This window comes from Rhynchophorus ferrugineus, unplaced genomic scaffold (genome assembly GCF_030347505.1).
Source record: "Rhynchophorus ferrugineus isolate W39M unplaced genomic scaffold, kcgeb_rfMv2 rfM4, whole genome shotgun sequence".
Lineage (NCBI taxonomy): Eukaryota > Metazoa > Arthropoda > Insecta > Coleoptera > Curculionidae > Rhynchophorus > Rhynchophorus ferrugineus.
Genome location: NW_027472583.1, coordinates 28,823,516 through 28,846,145, shown reverse-complemented (window position 1 = coordinate 28,846,145; position 22,630 = coordinate 28,823,516). Strand labels below are relative to the sequence as shown.

The window sequence follows — 22,630 nt, the reverse complement described above, 5'->3', positions numbered from 1 at the left end:
AATTGTTCAAAATAGATTTTATCCAACCTTATTTTTCTTTGTTTACAATTCTATGGGTTTTGATAGATGGAACTACTTAGTTTTCTTCGAAAAAATATATAGTCTTACACATTCAGAAAATATTTACAACTTTTAATCCCTAATTCAGTAGTAGCTGTACATTTTAGTGTTCCAACCAAATTCCAATACATTAATCTAATCAAGTGCTCTTGAAGTGGAATAAATTTAAATAAGCCACAGACTAGTGTACTATAATATATATATATATATATATATATATATATATATATATATATATATATATATATATATATATATTATATATATATTAGTGTAATGTTCTTTTAGTGTTCATTCAATATTGATCGTGATATTTCCCGCTGTATTTTTTCTCCCTGCTAATGACCATCTGTTATTTAATACTATGCCAAGACAAAAACATGCCTATAAAAGAAACAAAGCACTAGGATCGACCAAATTGGTAATTAAATTACCCTAGTCAGCGTGTTGAAGGTCATAAACAGCGGATGAAGTGGCGCGCGAGAGAATTATCCCTCTGGGGCCAAGACCAAGAAGACGTATCGCGTTCCGAAAGGTCGTTAACTTTGCCTTGGATCCGATCCAGAAAACTTGCCCAATTCAAATCATTAAGCTAATTGGAACCTTCTTTATACTTGTTTATATTCTTAATCGATTACAATTCTTGTTTATATTATATATATATATATATATATATATATATATATATATATATATATATATATATAATTGTAATCGATTAAGAATATAATTAAGGTTTTGCGTACGAATATTTGGTTTTGGTTGTAATTAATGCATTGGCATTCAATTAATATGTATTTGATCAATTTACATTTAATATTGTCATGAGGTGTCCGTATTCGTTTGCAGACTTTTCTCTTTGTTAATTAGTTTATTCGAAGTTTATGCAATTTCGAAATGCCTGATCAAGATCTGGAGAATAATTCAGGTGGGTAATCTCCTTCTTGGGTATCTTTAGTAGCATTTCAATCACTTTTCTTTCAATGCACATTCCATTTGCATCAAATATCACAAACTTAGCAATTTTTGGTAAAATGTATTCATATAATTTGACTAAATCAACTTTGAAACTGATTTTTCAATCTTGAGCAAAAATCGCGTCCATATTTGTCATTGAAGCAATAGTCAAAAATAAAAAATACCTGTAACAGTTAATAACCCTATAAATAAAAAGCGTTTAATTGTATTTAGACAGTTTACTGTTTTCTTCACTACAATCCTAATATCTACTTCATCCGCATTTTTGTCTCATTGTTCATTTAATATTACACTTATTGTGCACATACTCTAACTCTTGAATAATTCTATTTCGACATTCATTACTTTTGTTGGTTGCTGTTCAAGGCCATTAAATACTTTCAGAAACGTATAATGATGTTACTCCGTCATATCCCTATTGTTGATGTTGGTTTTAACGAAAGTGATGGTTTTGACGTCAGTGATAGGGAACGATTTGAAGGGTTAACAAAATTTGAATGCAATGCCTTAGACTTATTGAATAACCCAGCTTAAAATCCCAAGGAATTACTAGACGGCGCGGCAGTTAACAGCTTACTATATTCAAATATTTACAAACGATGACCAAGATGCAAATGCAGAGAATATGGCTACCATGCAAATTTTCTGAGAATACCCTATCAAATCTCGTACCAATATCGCGGATTCTTTGCTTGCGAGGCAAAAAGAACGTATTTCGACTGGTGATAAAAGTGAAGTTGCTACGACAATACCAAGCGAAAACGCCACGGATTGCCAGTAGGCCATCATTTATGGTCATAAAATCTTGATACTCAGATGGTGGATCAGAAAATTGTAATGCATTGCGAGCTGTTAAAATCCCATGAAATTTATTACGGATGGATTTATTACCGACGACAATTAAACAAAAGGAACGACTTATTGTTCCCTAAAATATAATAGCAATAGCCAGTAGCAGACATAATATCATTCTGTTTATGAGAATGCTCGACTAGTCGTTGTGAAAATTTTGGACATTCTTGCAGCTCGAATGGCAGCTCAATGTAGCTTGACAGAAACGTTGTAGTGCAAAAATGGATCTATGACTGGATCGCTGTCAAATCAGCATTGTTCTTTGTTATTGGTACTGTTATATTGTCATGTATAAATATAGATATATACGTAATGGCATAGTGCATAAGAAATGTGAAATATATTGATATTAAATGTATCAATACTTTTCCATAAATAATTACAACAAAGCAAATATGAACAATATTAACTAGATAAATAAGGGCGATACAATAAACACGTAAATATTTGGAGATATCTTTACTAAAACAGAATTATGAACTATATGAGGTGGTACCGAGGAGTATGTCCACAAAATATAGAGATATTAGAAGGGAATCCCTATGAATTGTGTGAACAGGTTTAGCATTCATTTGCCACCAGAGGGCATAACTGCGCGTAATAATTATAATGTAATAAAAGTTTAAAACTACATTTTATTTAAGTATATGTAAAATCTACATGTTTCTATGTTTAATGACAATATGTTATACTGACAATATATTAAAACGTAATATAACATTTTTTATCCAAAACAATTTATACTTTCAAATATACAAACTTTAATAAAATATTGAATATGAAACGTTTTATTATCTTGAATATAAATGAGCCAAATAGAGCGTACAGTAAAATATATATATTGAAGACTATTTATTTTGAAATCTCTGTTTAAATTTTATTTTGGCAAATATTTATTGTAAGTATATAATTGTACGTGATCAGCATAAGCTTTGTCATATTTAGATGTTTCAATTAAAACAAAACAATCAACACCTAACTATTATTTTTCTAATCACATCTCGTTCAGGATCCTCTATACAGTTGAGTTAAGTTTTGTTCATAATCTGTGAATTAAATAGATCAGTCGAGACGTGGCCTCATTTACCAACAAAGTGAAAAAAGTTCCTGGCTTTGTTAAATTATATATATCACACAAACGGCCTTCAATAACTACACTGTTCAATTCAATAAGGTTTCCTGACATATCAATATTTTCCTTTTCAAATGCCACAGCTAAAATAGAGGTAGAGGAGATGTTATATTTTTCAAATCAATTACATATAGTTAACGTTATTAAAGGCGTACAATTTAAACAATAACTGGGAACTGCAGCCCTGTTAAGTAATGCTCTTCCACATTTCGGTTTGTACGCAGCCGGTGAAAAATTCACACTACAAACCTTGTTGCTCTTATTTAAGACCTTACAAGAGATTCCTATCAGTTTTTCATTATTAATTGACAAAAACCATTTCTGACATAGAGCAGGATCCGTAGGAAATCTGTGCACTCTATTTGAAATAATACTATATCCTGGGAATCAACACCTGTGAAATGTCTTCAGATTTAAACAAATAATTTTACCTAAAAATTAACCGCAAAAACACAGTTTCAAATTAAGATTAATTAATATTTAACCCGTGCTTATAGGCTTTTTAACTATGTCTTGTCAGCCATGTTGAAAAATACATCCAATCTGAAACAGATGCTTTGTCGAAAAAAATTAAAGCGAAATTCTTTGTATATAGATCAAATTTTCTCTATAGGAATTATATAATTATAAAAAAAGTTTAAAATATCCAGTAACTCCTTGATTTTTTCCACCACATACGTAATCGACGTCTTTTTATCTTTTAGAACAGTCATCTAGCCGCAAATGAACAAACTATAACACTGTTTCACATGCGCAAATTTAAGATCCCCTACTAAATTCTCTATATTTTGTTAATGTGTCCTAGGCGACCAAAAGCGCCCTTAAATAGTTGTTCCAAGGGTGGTACGAGTTAACGGTTCCGATCAAAGGGCAAAGATCCAATGATAGACCGGCCTATTCAAAAACGTTGCAAGTTAATTTCAATGCCTGATCATTCTTTCAAACGACAGAACGACGGCCTATAATCGAAATACAATGAACATCAGTCCCATTTCAAATATATCCAGAGTAGTCAGTGAGGGACGGTGGTGATTGATGGTATGGATCGAGTTTATTTTTACGAACTATGCGCTTTCGCTTGTCGGCAGGTAAATGGAACGCAACATCCGCGCAACGGAAATGGATGCGAAACGTACATGGGATTCCATTATTATTTTTATGCGTCGCCGATCTCGCGTACTGCATTATTCGGCTAATAGAGTTGCCGCGCATGGAAGCGATATGGAAAATGTTTCATTTCAATAATGCTACTGGAACATTTTCAATTTCTAGATGCACTGAGATCGGCATCAACAGGGAAAATATAACAAGAAATTATTTCAATAGAGTGATTCACATATTTTTATTAAACTAATATTATCGTAAAAATAAAACTGAAAATAGAATAACATAGATATGCTGTTTCTTTATAGTGATACGCATTGGAGTAAAGGGTTTTTCAACAAGAGTAGGTTGATGTTAAAATCGAATGAAATAAGCTGTGTTTGAGATTTTTTATTGTGTTTATTAATTTTGAATAGATACTGTTCTATGCAGGCTATCCAAAGCAGCAGTAAACTTACGTCATCTCAATCTATGCCGTTAAAACGTCACAATGTTGCCGCAGTTAGTTTTGTCATTTAGTATGTAATAGCTTTGATATATAGAAATACTCTAATATAAATAATACAATAAAACAAAAATGTTATAAAATATGACTAGTTTTAAAATTATTATACGTCTAATGCATATATTATCCAAGGACTTAAACTAAAGCTAATAAAACTGCAACAATCGTTTATAGGTTAGAGTAATTATATTGTATCTACATTGAACTCTTCTTCTAAAGTACCTATGCTATCCCTTGGAGGCTTACATTAGTAAATTAGCAATTACACATTTAAATAATATATTTTCTTTCATTAGAGACTTATTTATCTTTTTATGTTTAGTTCCATCTTTCGCTGCTTTGTTTTCTCGTCAAATCATTCTGATATCACTGTATTTATCCGTTGTTTATTGATTCTTCTGTTACTGTTTATGAACATTTTTCTTCAAAAAATTAGATTTAGTTACTGCATTAGCTCCAATGCATTTTCCATATCCGCAATACAGTTAGCGTTCATTATTTCCTGGTACATTTTAACCAAATGCTCTTATATATTCTGAACAATTGCAGACATATCTAAGCAAATAAGCTTTTCACACTCAAACAAACAGTTTTCTACATTCTATAATAATTATATACTTAATTTTATCTGTTTCCAATCTCATTACTGTGTCTAGGTATTTTCTGCATTGAATTATTATCCCACATAGAGAAATTTTGATTTACCCACTGTCATATTCTGAGTCACTATTCAAGTCAATAACTAAGTTATTAATTTCCAAACTAATACTAGTTCATATTTTCACCACTTTTCAAATTATTCTTCTTTGTTTCTGATGGAGTTCGTCCAAGCCGAAGAGTACTATTATAGACAATCTTTTCCACAATCTATTCTACAGTCCTTGCTTGAACATTTTTCTCGACCTGCATGTCTGTTATAGTTGTTACTTGCTAAATCCCATAATATTTCGTCTTGTCTTTTTTCAAGCCTATTACCAAAAAAGTTAATTACGTAAAACACAATGTAATATTTTATTTATATCAACCGAGCAACGCTCAAAGCCGCTTATTAATTACAACTTTTGCCGATCACATTTTGGGATCTTTTTGTTAGATTAATGTTTCTTGCATGAAGAACAACGTATTTACAATAAATTACCAACATGTTCCATTTGTTGCTGTGTTCCATTTTGAAATAGAAGAAACCGGGATGATAATAGGTAAAATAATATCAACGATGTGTAATTTTATTTGGTTAAACATTGGATGGATGCAGTCCATAATGTTCAATTTAAAATCAATATTTTAGCCACTACACAGCTTTTTATTTTGAGAAAAAAACATCCTGAAGATTGTGATATTTAAAAACACTAAAGTAATTTCAGCAAAGCCAAGTTTTATAAGACCAACACTATCTTAAATACTCTTCCTCACGATTTTTCAATTCAATTCAGTTTAACGGACCATCTGCCTTTGTCGGTTGATTAATGAGTTACTTAGTCGTGACAGATACATGATTAAATAGGCTAACCTATAGTAAGCTGCAGTAGCAGTGTCGCCGCACTGAAAATATAATCAGTAATACACGCCAAACGTTAGCTGCTGTTAATTTAATTAACAATGCTCCATTGGGAAGCTAATAATTTAGATATGATCGACCGTATAGGCCCCAAATCTAAAATAGGTTAATCAGATGTCGTCCAAATAATTTGGCTATGACAGGCAGCCAGCATCAACAAGCTTTCTAAGAAAACACTATAAAAACTACTTGAAGAGGCTAAAAAGTGGCTAACGCAGAGAAAAAACCATTTGATCATTGACCAACGCCATTTGACCAAGTAATTTCACCATATGTATGGATTCGATCGAATTAACAGTCTGAATTGTTATTAGTTGATATTTGTCTCATAACTGATGAATTGTTATTAGTTGATATTTGTCTCATAACTGATAGGAAAGTTTTAGTCACGCTTCATTCTGCTTACTAATTGTTATGATCTCATCCAGCAATCTGGATTTTCTTGTCTTTCTTGTTTTCGCTTCAGCAGCTGTCTCTTTTACTCTTTTTTTTTTCATGTTATTACTATTCTTAATTCATATTTATTACCTAACAAATAAAAAGACTTTCGTAATAATTCCGAATATTTTTGATTGTGTCAAATTAATTACCGCGAATATCCAACGTTGTTCAACATTATGAAGCAGCTGATGAATTAAATTTTTAGAGGGACCTTCAAAACTTTATTTTGTTCTAACTTAATGCCCTCACTTGTCTCAAACCAGTGCTTTTTAATCTGATCTAATACCCTGTAGATTGGGCGTTGGTATCAGAGTTTCTTAAAAGATTCGGATGTTCTTAGAAATAGTCCTAGGCTCTTAAGCAGAATTATACATGTAGCCTGGCGCTCTGAAGGTGCGTGGTCGACCTTTCATTGAGTTTCGAAAGGATACTAGACAGGATATAAGTTTCAACAATGTTTCGTTAATGTTAAAACGATTAGTATATCGTTTTCTATAATATTAATTTTGTTCTTTTTTCCATACCTTGTTGTTTATTTATATCTTTCCTTGTTTATTTAATAATAAACTATTGTTCTTCTTTTTGAACTTTTGCTGCTTTGGACGTCGTGAGTGGCTCTGTTTCTTAATTATAACCAAACTTCTGATATCGGCATAGTATCAGTCTTCAAGACGTAAAATATCCTCTGTATTACTTTTTTAATTAAATGGTAATGTATACCTGTATACCTGTATGGTAATATACCATACAGGTATATATATATATATATATATATATATATATATATAGTAAAAATGACATTAAAAAAACAGTAAGATGACATTAATTCACAAAACATTTTAACCTTAATGAATGAATGAATGAACAATGAACCTTAACCTTTACTAAACTACCACATATTTGTATAATACAAATGTATTATATATAAACAAATTTTTATAACAACTTCTTTGTAGATACATTCCTTTATACTTCTCGCACTATTTATTAATTAATTATAATACAATAAAAGTTACAATAAAGCATTTTCCCAAATAAAAGCAAGTTTATTATATTTAATGGAAAAAGAATGAAAAAGAAAGAAATATTTAATGAAATCAAGACTCAAATACCTTGAAACTCAATGATGTTTATGTTATGTTATGTTAAAAATATAATTATATTATATATTTTAATTCTTTATCGTTTGTTTAACATTTGTAATATGGATCCAACAAAGATGCTGCCGAAATTCAGTATGTATGGATAATAAAATCACTAAGTAGAGGACACAGAGAAGGCAGATGATCCTTTCTTTCATCGGCTTTAGTTGTGCACCAAGATCATGGTGAAATGCGTATGTTTGTTTGTTTCTCTTGCTACTAAGTATCTCTTGACAAACTTCAAAACTTACACTACAAAATTTAAGTTATTTAATTAATTTATCCTATTTGTAACAACTGAAACTAAACTTACCTTTGACTCTCCATTTTTGCAATCCCATTAAAATGCTAAAATGATAAAGTAAAAGGCTTCTTTTTAAGTAAAGAGGAACGTCAAAATATAATTTTCATTCGTGATAACATATCAAACGCTTTAATAGTTAAACAAGTAAATACGGTACACCGCCATTTCTTATGAGGAATGCTTGGCTTGCAATACCATCCAGTGTTGTTGCCAAATCTAAAGGCAAGAACTATATATTGTACTAAATAGTTTAAAAAAATAATAAAGTATTTTTTGTTTCAAAACAAAATATAAAAGTTAATTTCAGAAAATTTTGTCAAATATATTATTTTTCTAAAATAAAATACACCCATAAAGCAAATAGATTAGCAGTAAATTTGGCAAAATCGACTTTTCGCATTTCGGCTTGGGGCGAGTAGATTGCGCCGATGAATATACGAATAGTTCCGAAAGTAGCCGAATCTCCAGACTACGATGATTTTTAGTGTATACTCACTTAGTGGGTTATAATTTTTAAATATTACCTACTCTATTATTTTTCTTTAATCCTCCACTCTACTGAATATGTATGTATACGTTTGCTTTATTCTGTTGTACTCTATTAATACGGATTCTCACGATCTTTTATTTTCCCTTCTAGAACCGAACTTGCACAATAACAATCCTCCACTGAAATAGACCCTAAAATTTTTGAATAATTTTAATGTAAAATTTCCCGCCAGTGATATTCGTCCAACAGGCTTCAGAATTTGCTCATAAATAAGCAGTTTATTGTAAAGCGATAATTCATAATTAAACCCGATTAGCCAATCCCAAATTATAATTATCAATTTGCAACTAGATACTTTTTTTGACTTTAATTTATCCATTAGTACTCGAACAAGCCCCTCAATTAGCAGCGGGTCTCTTCAATAAACTGATTGTCAGTTAATAACCAATCGGAATATCGAGCAGGCTTTCAATTTTATCCGGATTGTTGTCTAATAGGGGCATTAATAATTTCCCGTCGACTATGTTGGATTTCCGAAACAATCCTAAGAGAATTTACAGTCAATTTTAGACATTTAAAATTCCTATGGAGTTTAAATTTACACGGAAATCGTGCTGAATTATTGATAACACTAAATAGAGCTTTACATAATTCATTAAACATGCTGTTAACAATTAATATGACTATTCAAATTCCAATATCAATTTTTTAGCACAATATATCTAATATTATTTTTTTAGAACATTCTGTTAACGATGGGTCGAAGTTTATTTGTGATAGGGATGCCGATTCGAACATCGATATATCAATATTTTCGTTGACCGATATTTTTCGATATTGTTTCAAAAAAATTAAATATATTTCTTAAACATCACAATAAACATTTAATTATTTGAATAAACCTTTTAAATTGCTGCATAATTATTAAAGGATTGGTTTATTTTTGATATTTAATTTTAAAGCTTTATTAAAAATATCAATATATTTTGTAAAAATATATCAGCATTTTTTATTCTCCGATATAGCCATATTTTTTTAAAATATCGAAACTCCGATGTTTTTCTCGGCAACTGATACCCTTAATCTGTGGCCATATTGCTTAAGCAGTTTCTATTTATCTGATGCTAAAATAATGTTGGTACAATTGAGATTATTAGAATAAGACTGACTTAATAAATGCATCCAATTATCTTCAAACATAACATCGTCAGATTTAGATCTAGTGATTTTTTTATCTACGATGCAAAAATAAACAAAAATTCATCAAAACCTCCTTGTGCTCAGTCAGTAAATCCATTACTTTCTTGATTCATTTATCAAATGTACAAAATAAAAACTAATTAGGCGTTGAACTGGGCCTTACTTGCCTAAGTTGTCATTATTCGCTTAGCATTTATATCCTATAGAATAACCATAATGTTTTTCGTAATTTATCAAGTACATTGCAAACTTCAAAAAAGGTGCAAAATTATCTCGAAGAAATCTTTGATAGTTCTGGATGTAACATATTTCCCTCTGTGTGCATAAAGAATAATTACAGTTGACATTACAATAAGAAGAGCCATTTATGGTTGCAAAAAGATAATTTTTCAATAAGATTTAAAATCCCTCTCAAATAATGGCATTAACACAAAACCATTTCCGAACACTTAACCGAACACTTTCGGATACTTTTTAGTTGTCGTGTTAGCCAAATTGGTTATATATTGACCAATATGTCCTATTGCTTTCAATTATAATATGTTAATAACAAATATTTAAATATAGGGTTACTTCAAGATTACATTAAAACAATATATTTAATTTTTTACAATCATGGTACTGTTCTGAAGTTATGATATGATACACCATCAGGTCGAAATGTATATCTTCCGTGTTGTGATTCAATAACTGACAAAATGCCTACCCACTAATTCAATAACGCCCTGCAGGTAGCCAACTATAACAGCACCAAAAAATTCCAACTTCTAAAATAATAACATTTTGCCTGCTAAGTAACCCATTTGTTGTATATCTTCTATTGGATGTAATTCACTACGCCTATTCAGATTTACATTCATTTACTTCAGGTTCTTAACAGTTGCAGCATTTTGGTTATTATAAAGAAGTAAAAAAAAATATAGATTAGAAACTATAAATTGAATGTAAAAATGAGACGATCTTAGCAATTGATGGGTTATTGATTTAATGCTGTATTTATAGATGTACATACTGCCGCCTAAGAAATTCTCAGTTATTATAAATATAGTAGGCCGAAGCAACTAAATATTTCTTGAGTTTCTCTAATCTTTCTTGTTTGTCTCTAAGTTCTCTTGAGTTCCTCTCTTAAGTTACATTAAATAATTTAATTTCCATGATAATTTATATCCTAGAGTTTAAATTTAATTCACAATAGTGTTTTTCTATAGATTTATAGATAGCATTTTAATAGCAATGAAAACAAGTTTTTTAGTCACTTAAAGAATTTTTTCGTTTAAAATCATGTAAAATTTGAATTTAAAGAACAACAATTTAACAAAGTTTCTTAAGTTTTCTTTACAGTTATCTTGGAATAATACCAATTCAAAATTATCGCTGTTTTTATGTATAGCATAGAGAAATAAAAACCTTTTCCGTCAACAAAGCCTTTCCGGCCTTAACATTCTCTCGGTCGTAAACTATACAACAACACCGTAATTTTGCATTTATTTTGATAAACCTTTATATAGTACATTTGCCATTCACCTCGACTTTGATCCATCCCCTGCGGACATGGAAATCTCTAATGGAAAATCCGTAGACCCTTCTTCGGCTCTTTTTTCCGGTATTCATTGGTCCGTGTTCGATTTTTATTTCGGTCGGCCGGCCTGACATTTACAACGTGACACCCTTTGTCGTCGAATGGACTTTTTCAGCTAAAAAAACATTTAAAAGTTTGCGTACCTGTTTGTATATAGGTGAACAGACGCAGATTGACATTACGCATTAAATAATGACAAACACATAGTCCTAATGGACTTAAATAAGTTGTGGTAGTTAATCTTTTTTCCCATTCAAATAAAAATACCTATTAGTATTTGATTTTGCAAGAAAAATTTTGAATACCAATGAAAAATGCCTAATGAAATCAATCAACCCATCGGAATATTTTCATCGACCTAATAATAGCGACTTATATTATGTAACACTAATTAAATCGTAATTAAAGGCACTGCTTTTTTGTAATGATCGGTTAAAATATATCATCAAAATAATTTGAAGTATTAAATACATTTTTCAGGAACTGTGCTATAAATGACTAAACAGCCTGAAAAACAGTAATCCAAATATATATGAATGATATGCAGGCAAATCGTTCTGTTTGGTGAGAACGCTGTAAAACTGCAATTGACGTCTGCAACAACATGCACTTCAAAACTCTTGTAGCACCTGGTCGAGCATTGTTATGTACGAATATATCTTTTATTACTCCTTATTATTGATAATTTTTACAAGAACACGTTGGTCATCTTGTGCAATTGACGTTTTTAGCTTCTACACCTTGCTGGTGGCCAGACTTGGTCATCAATATTCTGCTTCGAAGTTAATATGGATGACTCTCCTGCACCAACCCTTGACTTTTTTTTCACAATATATGAATCAGAAATAGCATTTTCAGCCAATTCGTGTAGTAGCAATTTCCTCTTCTTTGGATCTCTCTTTATATGGCATAAAAGTCTAGAGATGGTTAATTCAATATTTGCTAAGTAATTCGAAAGTTTTTTTGGTTCGCCAGACTGGTCTTTGTGACAGATATCAAAATCATAAATCTTATTAATCGAACACAAACCGATAAACCATAATCGAACACCACCACCATATGTTTCTAAAAGTATTTGATGTCCTTCGGTAGTAGATTTCATCAAACCAACGGTATTGAATGTCGAAAACATATAAAAACATATAATAATCATACATATAAAAGTACATATAAAAACATGAAAACTGTCGAACTGAGCAGTTACGTTACATTTTTCAAGAGTTATCTCTGATAAAAATACATGTAAGCAGCTAAACGAAAAGTATGTTTACCACTTAAAAATGCTTGTATTTTTACGGGTTTTGCGAACACCTTCCTAGATGCTTGTGAAGAAATATTACACTTTCTTTCAGGGTTTCTAATATTTTTAGTTTATCACAATAAAAATGGAGTTTAATACACCCCAAAAAAATCACACGGATTCTTGCCGAATGATCTAGGAGTTTAGTGTATATCTCTAGATATCAATACCACTGCTTGACAAAAATACCTTGAACATTGTCGATCATCTCCTGTTTCTATGAACAGCGATATACGGCTTATTGATGCGAGTTTCCTCTTTTATATTGTAAAATAAATAGCTGGCTTATATGTCGCACCGATCAGTTGCCTTGTAGCAGTGCGATAATATTCTTTTTAGGGTGAGTTGTGCTGGAATATTTGCAGTTATTATGTGAAAACTGGGCTTGTTATTGTAGATACATTATTTTGATTACGCCGTCTTGAAAATATTTCCTGTGTTGACTTAAGAATACCTAAAATACCTGATTCTTTTCATAAAGAATGCCATGGGTCTGTCATAATTGAATGACGCACGTTTTACTCCGTTGGTTTGGCTAGAGTAGGTTCATTTAGTGCAGAATCCATTATATAGAACTTATTCTTTAACTTTTTTTGTAAATTATCAACAGGGTAGCTCGTTATTGATTAATATACTACTGAATACAGAATTTTCGGGGGGCTTCAGTAATCTATAACTAATCACTACTCCTAAAATACTTTCAATTGATTTCAAAGTGAGTTGTGCTCGTATGCAACAAATCATTACGTGGAATAAGTCAATTTAAAACTAACCCCGCAATACTACTGATTACCTACTACGCACTACCCTGATTTGCTGCTGACGAGCAATCTAAATTTAAAATATATTTTCCCTGTATCTTCTTGTGGTTTTTATGAAAAAATCGACAACTGATATTTAGCATCGGATTTTTTAATAATATATACAAAATAAAGCTTTTAACTTATTCTTCAGATTGTCTTATTCAAGTTTTCTATAGGACGAAAGAAAAGGAATTTCGAAGATTTATTTTAAATAAAATTCAGTTTGAACAAACCTCTAAATAAAATTGACTTTACATCTAATAATGTACCAATAGTTTCTAAATAATTTTGAATCAAAAGAAAGAGTATCAAGTCGATATAAAAACAAGTTTTTGCTTACACAAACTACATCATCTCTGAACACGTTGATTCAGAAATGTTTACGATCATAATCTCCTATCTCACTAATAATGCGAAATAAAATTATATCCCCCTATATGTCAAACCCTTATGGGATTCTATGTTTTGATTCATAATCAGTTACAGTTGATTGGGTCCTGCTCTAACACCCGTATCGCTTGATATCCTCGTCTCAAAACACAGTAGATGAGCCGTTAATAAGTAACAGTAAGTAAAAATAAACGATAATTTATAATCTTACTAGAGTATAAAAGAATATACCATTATAATTCAACCGGAAACATAGTAGCTTGAATCTTTTTGGATGTAGATTTTGTACTGTAGACTTATTTAACAGCAGAAATTCAAAAAACTTTTGTGTTTTTTGAAACATCATTCTCTTAAAATCTCTCTTGAATACCTCTTAATATTAACCCATATTATATCCATTTTCTTTCTCTATTATTTGTTATTTCGTAAAATGTGAATTTCCTACATCAAAATATTATTGGAATGTTTGTTTGTACTTACTAATCATTTCCGAATTCCAACTGTTAAACTTTTTGAGGCTTCTCGATTTTATTTGGATTATATATTTTATATTGCATTGTTTAAAAATAAGTTTTGTTCTACCAACGAGTATATTCTAGACACACTAGTCATGAGATGTAGTACAATGCTGAAGAGAACTAAATTAAAATACTGTCGGTACTTAACCAGAAGATTAATAAGTGCAATAAATAACTATAAATAATGCCCAATAATTACACAATCGGCAGATGGGAACTATGAGAACAGTATTGTTAAAATCAAGTGTTCCATATTTGTCAATATAAATCAAAATTTTATTGCTGGAAAACCTGATGGAACATTTTATGGTGATAATTTTAATATACAAATGCAAATGTGTTTGACATAACTAATAATATGTTAATTTGACATAGTTCATAGTAACCACAATACAAGAAGGTTTATATTATATATATTTGATGATGTTTGTTTGATTTTCTTAAATTTTTATAAATAATACATTTTCTTTTCCTTATAATATTTGGGTAAATAAAATGCATAAATTGTAATTTTAATGTTTATTTTAATAATAGCAAGCTTATAAGCACATGTAACTGCAAAACTCCATTAGATACTTCACAAAATCTGTTTTAGACATGCTTTAATATATTAAAATTAAAATTCTGTTATGAGCTGTTAACTAGATCTCTGCTTTTATATATTAGTTTACATCATTTTAATGAACGCATTTGTGCTCATACATTGTCAGTAAGTAAATATTTCTCGAAATGACTGTCATAACATATTTATACCACCTTCTTTAGAATCACATTATTCAGTCGGATCAATGACCATTAAATTGGTGAACATCTACATTATTATCGAATAGCTGATCGAACAATTTGATGTACAAGAAATAAGATATTTCATATTAGCTTATTGTAATCTAAGCATGGTGGGGTTTCAACAGTTAAAAACAGATATTTGGTATTTCAGTAATAAACTGTATGATAATTTTGTATGTTCAGTTAGTCCAATTAGAAGCCTAATTTCTTCTATTCGGTTGGCATTCGACTTCCATATTATTTCGAAAGTGAAAAAAGGCTCATACCCGATAACCAAAACAAAACAGGCTTGATATCGAATTTTATCAACAGTGTTATTTACCTCGATATCGTGTATCGGCCAAAAATATCGCTATTTTTAACAAACGAATGGATTTGAGGATATAGCAAAAAAGCGTTGTACTGTTATTCCTGGTTCGGAGCCCACGTAAAACTGTAGGTCCAGTCCAGAAAAAAACCTAGTTGGTAAATGGAGATTTAATATATTAAAAAAAATAAATGACTGCAGAACATGGTTCTCAAATTCTTCTTCTAAAATTTTTAATAGCAAACAATCTAGGAGACAGGCTGAAGGAGACTAGACAATTATTAGAAATCGTAGGAACTCCCATGACAACATCAGAGGGAGAAAGATGTTTCTCAATACGAAAACACTTCTATACTAAATGTTAGGCTATTTCCATACTGTTTATTGGAAATCTGGGAGATTTATTGGGAAGTTTATCTCGGAAATAGGAAATTTTAATGACAAAGAGATTACCAAATTTGTGAACAGAAGAGAACTTAATTTATAAAAAAAAATTTTTTTCAAAAATTTTTAGTAATAATATTCTTTACAATTAGTGTTAAATAAATATTATTATAATAAATGTTGTTTGAATTATTTCCTATGTATAATAATAAAATAAGCTTCATAATATATCACGCAAAATGTCTTTTAATAATGCGCAATGAATGATGCAAAGCAGATTCGGTCATATTCTTCGAGACAATTTATCGCGCATTTTTCATCGAGAACATTTACAACCCAAGTTGCAGAAAACGGAATGGGATCGTCAGCGACGCGACCGTACGTATGTACGAGCAAAAGCTCGGGATTTAGCCGGAACCGTATGCGTATCTCTTATCGCCCAGTGTTTCAGCTATTTATTAGGCCGTTATGGAACATATACGAAAAGTTTAAATTGCTTTCCGTTCGACATTTTTGTGTTAGTGCGCCCGTTCGAACGTTTTAGACGTGATTTATTGACCGTTTTCTATTCCAACGAATAGATAACGACGGCAATAGTTCCGTGATGATTACGAGCCCTGTCCTCCATCTTTAACAATCTTTTTCAAATAAACGGTTACATTTTGAGACGATTTTTATTTGGTGTTTGTTTTATTGTTCCAATCACAAATGATATATTCTTTAAGCTGTATCCTATTTCGGTATAAGTATTTAATGTTAAATAAAATGAGAATAATTATTTTCATAGACTACTACATTAATTCTTAGATCAGCAAATAGTAACTTCCATTAATTTTTCTTGTTGAGATCACATAATACCAGTGTTTTTTATCAGATATACAAAACACTCGTTGCGGCTTCTAGCACTCTTGATGATATAGGTCGTATTGCCGAGCCATGTGGTTTGAGAATGAATTAAGAAAAGATAAGGTATTGACAATTGATGGAATGTTTGATCGTGTAATTATCAACGGAATTCAGTTAGAGCGAGTGGAGGAGTTCAAGTATTTGGAGCCAGTATTACAGGAGAAGAAATGGGATTTGCAATAGGCCGAATCGGTCATGTTGCAGGAGCTCTGGCTCTTCTGTATGGAAACCGCATATGGAAATGTTACAATCAAGACTAAAATATTTTCAAAGCGCTTTCAAATGCTCATCTTGCCAATTATTCTCTATAATTACAAGACTTGGACTCTGTTGCCGTCTGCCATCTGTAAGATTGATGCCTTTCAAATGCGATTCTTAACGCAAATTCTATATGTTTTTCTTCATTCGTTTAAGGTCACCCTGTGCGAGGAATAAGTTCAGAAACCCAGATTTCAATGGCTTATAATATTCCTCGGACATGTCTTTCGAATGAAAAGCGAACGAGTTCTTTACATATTTTTGTGACCTTTTGGATGGAAGGCACCGATAACAGATTCGAACCTGCACTAAAACTCCTAGGGTAGCACAGCTATATATATAGTGAAAACTGTCCTGCTACATTAACTGGCTGAGAAATGCTTCCATGTACCTCTCTTGGTATTTTCAATTATTCCAGTGTTTTAAATAGATCTAGAGATTAACAGAAGCTGTTTATCTCTTGATGATAGAATGAGGTTATCAAATTTCAATAGTCTATGGCGGATACTGCAATCCTACTATGTTAGCCGTATATCATTAACTTACCACAAGCTTCTGTTTAAATTCCATTAAAATAGCAGCAATTACTTTACAGAAATTTCAGTCCGCGTTTGTTGGCTTTATACCTTGAATTGCACATAGTTTGAAATCGTTTGACGTGTCCTACTATAAAACGTTTTAACATAAAAAAAACCCTGACGCCCTGTGGACAAACGATGTTTTTAGTCCACATACCAGAAAGAAAACAAAAGGCCTATCTCTATTGAGGTTTTGATAACTTCAAGGAATATGTATCTATGGGACTGTTCATCTTTTATGTGAGTGTCACCAATCGGCAGACGCCCAAACTAGGCCGCGTCTACGCAAGAACTGTCAAACGCTCCCTGAGGCAACATTCGGATCCGATGATAATTCTCAATGTTCTGTGAGATATCGGCTAGGATGAAAAACGCGAACGCTGCAGAATAGTGGGCGAAACCCAATGTTAACTGAGTGAGACCGACGTAGATTAAAAGTAATTGTGGACAGACAACATTAAACTACCGTGTCAAAAATGACAACAGGGCTCACTTGAATAATACTATTTGGATAAAAACAGTATATCGATAGCTCCTCAAAGCTAATATTCATGGAAGGACTGCGTTTTCGATATCCTTTATAATAGAAGCCAACGATGAGCTTGGAAAGAAGTGGTACAACGATCATAAAAGCAGATTTTCTCATTCACCTCATTGGCCGGATTTTTGCGAATGATTTCTGGATATTCTTAACCGAAGTTCTTACTATGAATAGCATAATACTGCCAAATATGCCATACATACTGCCAAGTTCAGCCAGGTTCAGTCTTGGTTTAATCCTAATCTAATAATCGTCAGCCCTTAACACAAACAAATGGCTATGAGGGCTCTAGAGCCGAGAGTGAGGTAGGAATTTCCATCTCCAATTTCATTGAAGAAATTGGCGGATGTTATAGTACAGGAATGGGACAATTTTCCGTTAGAAAATATTCAGGTTCTACGAATCTACTCCACGGAGAATTACGGCTGGTTCAAAAACAAATGTTCGTTTAACACTATATTAATAAATATATTCTCTATATGTCAGTCGTTGATGTTATATTGGCGATACCCTGTATATACACGTGTATAATACTTTCGAAGAGCCCGACATTATATTTTTGACGAGTGCTTTTTACCGTCCACTTACCAACTTCTGGCCCGTTCCCTCGGGACATTGTGATGGAAAATTCGTGAGCCTCTTCTCTCCAGCGTTCCCCGCATCTCTTTTTGGCTACGTTCATCAAATGCCCTTTTATTTTTATTCGTAGTCGCCCTCGCCCTGAAATTTTACAGCATTTTATTCTGTACAATGGCAGTCCGTTTCGATGGATGGACCATACTAAAAAGCATTTTTATGTTTATGGAAGCTCGGTGTGGTTAAAAAGGCGATTTCTGTTAATTTTCCGTTGGTACTCCTTTGTGTTACATAATTTTACTAAACGGGTGCGTTTTGCGGTCAATTATCGTAATTTTGTTTTTTTTATTGTTGGTATTATTACCAGTAACTTTGAAAACCTTAAAAATTAGTACTTCATATTGGGTTAATATAAAATTGCCTAGTTAAACATATTTCTGTTGTATCTCAAAATTCGGATATGTCTGTGAAGGGAAGGTTGAAAGAAATCAAGCTCTTTATGGCAATCATTAATTCACTCTCCAGAAATTGAAGAGATTTTGATATATATCTTATGGATAATATTAACCTATAGTCCTTGCAATAGAACAGCATTTATTAGAATAGCATTTTATAGATGACGTTGAGTATAATGAGTTTGTAAATATATAAAATTCGTTTTAAACTTAGAGCAGAATTTTCCTTATAACAATATGTTATCTCATGCGTCGGAACATTTAACCAAATCAACCTATAAAATTCGATTTGTGTTAGTTCTGGTCAATCTTGTTGTCAAACGTCTAAAAAATTCTTAAAAACATTAGTGAGCGGCGAACATTATATTAGGCACATACACAGTATGGTTATGTAGTAGCTCTTGTAGAAATAACACGGGTTTGGCACCTTTATTATGTGAGTTAACTGGTTTTCTTTGTGGATTTGCGAAATATTAACTGAAGTCGCAGATTTATTCCAGTAAGTTGCAACCTATCGGATATTCTTACAGTCAACATAATCCTCAACGAGGGATTATCTGGATTGGACCTACTGTTTGACGTGGGCTCAGAACCACGATCCTCGGCATTAAGCCCACGAACTGGTGAGTGACCAACTTCCCAGTAAGACATCCGGTCTTACTCAGCCTGGTAACTGGCGTGACTGGGATTATTTTCTTTGTCGGATTTTACACTTTTACATAAGACAGTCACATATATTAAATAATTACAAACATAAATGTACGACCATGCCCCAGAAAGATTCGCGACTGTCATGACTAACAGTCCATGGACAATCCTGTCGCCTTTACCACTGCGCCAACCAAATTGGCCATTAGAATACTTGGATCTATGTCACCATGTAAAGCCTAAGCAGATAACTGAATGAACTACATTGACATAAATAAAATAATGACATATATAATATAATTCAATAAAAAATGTTGTTGATACCTCAGACTAGCGGTATCGAACGGCGAGAATAAATATCTATTTATCGAAATATATCTATGTATCGGAAAAAAAATTCCAAAAATTATTTTACAATAACAGCGATATTTTAAAATATTCTTTAAAACTAAATAACAAAATACAATATCTTTAATTTCAAAAAATATCCAAAAATATCGATATTTTTTCGGATTCCTTACCTGAAACATAATTTATTGCATTCAATGTCGACCCAAACTTATTGAAGAATTCTACCATAACATCATAAGTTAATCTTCATCTATTTCGATAATAGATAACGTATAAATATATCTTTCTTAAGAGCTCCGATATCTTTGTCCTAATTTGTCTTTGTCAAATTTATTAATAATGTGCCCTGTGTTTTATATCTTATTTTGCTTAAATAATCCTTTAAGAATTGTTTGTGTATTCTCGACTCCTATCTGACTTAATATTCTTCCGAACCTTATCTAAACTGATTATTCTTCAATAGATTAACGTATTACTCTTTAATGTAGTTTTCAACTCTTAACGTATTATTATATTTAATATGTTTTTATGAGAAATAATTTATTAAAATAATAACTCTAACGTTTGTTTCTAGCAATACAAGCCTGTGAACACAAACATCTGTATGTTTGCAAAATTTTTCGATAACTTATTTTTAATATAATTGCAAGCTTTTTGGCAAACGTCGTAATTCTTAACATTAACGCATGTTGTGTTTTTGCACTACACAGAGTAATGTTCACTAAATATTTATAACTTATCTTCTCAATCAATATTTATCGACTATTTAACCATCGCAGCCTTTTAAAATTCAATAATAGCTTTAGTTATTGTTAGTCAGGAATATTTTAAGATTATTATTATTTCAAATTTCAATGAAAAAAGTTTTAACATTCATAAGGTTTGTACAAACATTGAGAGACCTCGAACTTTTCGAACAATCGAAAAAGTCAATCAAACAAATATTTAACTAGCAACTGTTGCAGCACATAAATGCAGTTAAAATTATTTTACTATTTATCATTCAATACTTTGTTCGTTTTAGCCTATTACATAAATAAAAAATCTTGAAAAATACAGATCCAAAATAACGCTACATTAGTATGCAATATATAGTTATTTACATTTAGTTATATACGTCATACTACAAACAAAACACAAAACCATATATATATATATATATATATATATATATATATATATATATATATATATATATATATATATATATATATATATATATATATATATATATATATATATATATATTGCATATAAATATATGTAAGCATAAATTTGACACATTATTTGTAAGGTCGTGACTAGGACGGCAAAGCCAGAATATTAAATTTGATTGAAACTAGTTCGTCCGAAAATAGAGACTGAAACAGTCGATAGTAAATTACTAAACGGTCGGTAGTCGCTTTCAGTCGATAGTTCAGGATGCTAATCATTAACCTCTATGAATATTGAAGGCTATTTAATTATTAATAAAAGTGATGGTCTTAAGCTGGTAAAAAGCAATTGGCAATGGAGCTTTCTCAGAGTAAAAGAGAAGTTGTGTTAGGTAGTAGTTTAATCGGCAAAAATTGAGTTTAATAAAATAGTTAATATCAATAATTGTAGCTTGATCTTTGTCTAATTTATTGGCTATAACAATTTATTTATTGAATATTATTTACATAAGCAAGAATTTGTTTATATTTAAACATATTTTCCCGTTCATTTTAGGTATGGTAATGGGTATGGAAGTGGATCAGGCAGTGGATATGGTAGTGGATATGGTAGTGGATACGGCGGCGGTTCCTATCGTTCAAAATACCCCTACGACTATGACAACGGCGGCTACCGATACACCAGCTACCTTTACGAGAGATCATCATCAACCACAACAGATATGCCAAAAGTGCCCGAGAGTGATCTAAACACTCCCAGTCCATCACAGTCAAGTTCTACCGGTAGAAGTTAAGTTAATAATCCTTAAACTACAACTATAACGATTTTTTAAGCAAATTACAACATAAGAATGAGAAGTTACACATGCTATTGCCGGATCAACATAAAAAAATTTCAAATAGTGACCCGTAAATAGCGTCGGTAACCTTAAATAAATTAGCTTAAAATACATGCGTATTTACCAGTTAAGAATACATCCTGTTGTGAATCAATCTGAACACCAAAAAAATTAGTGTAGGTCTCAATTTACTTAAAATAAAGTTAAACAAATTAAAGCTATTGGTTTTTTATTGATACCTTTATAATATAGCTGAGTTGTTCCCCTTATTTTGTTCAATTGTTTTTGTTGCTAAAATTTAAAACCATCATTTCGTTTTTTTAATCATGATGAGTACAAAGAATTTAGGACTTTAGAACGCGATTATTCTGATTCAAACTGCCAAAGCCATTAAATAGGCACTTATAAACAGATTACATCTCTAAGCAATAATATTGAACAGAAATGAGGTAGGGGCCTACTCTTACCAGTAAAATTACTAAGTAACTGAG

The 22,630-nt window shown here is 31.3% G+C and overlaps 1 protein-coding gene across 2 annotated transcripts in view; it reads left to right on the top strand.

The window, feature by feature from the left end:
- LOC143195461 (uncharacterized) overlaps positions 1–22,356 on the top strand; it is a 64,845-nt gene extending 42,489 nt beyond the window's left edge. For both annotated transcript variants that reach the window (XM_076402579.1, XM_076402578.1), the window contains exon 6: positions 21,857–22,356. In XM_076402579.1, the coding sequence (XP_076258694.1) occupies positions 21,857–22,094 (238 nt within the window). In that variant the 3' untranslated portion in view covers positions 22,095–22,356. The remainder of the gene's footprint in view (positions 1–21,856) is intronic.
- Positions 22,357–22,630: the final 274 nt, after the last annotated feature.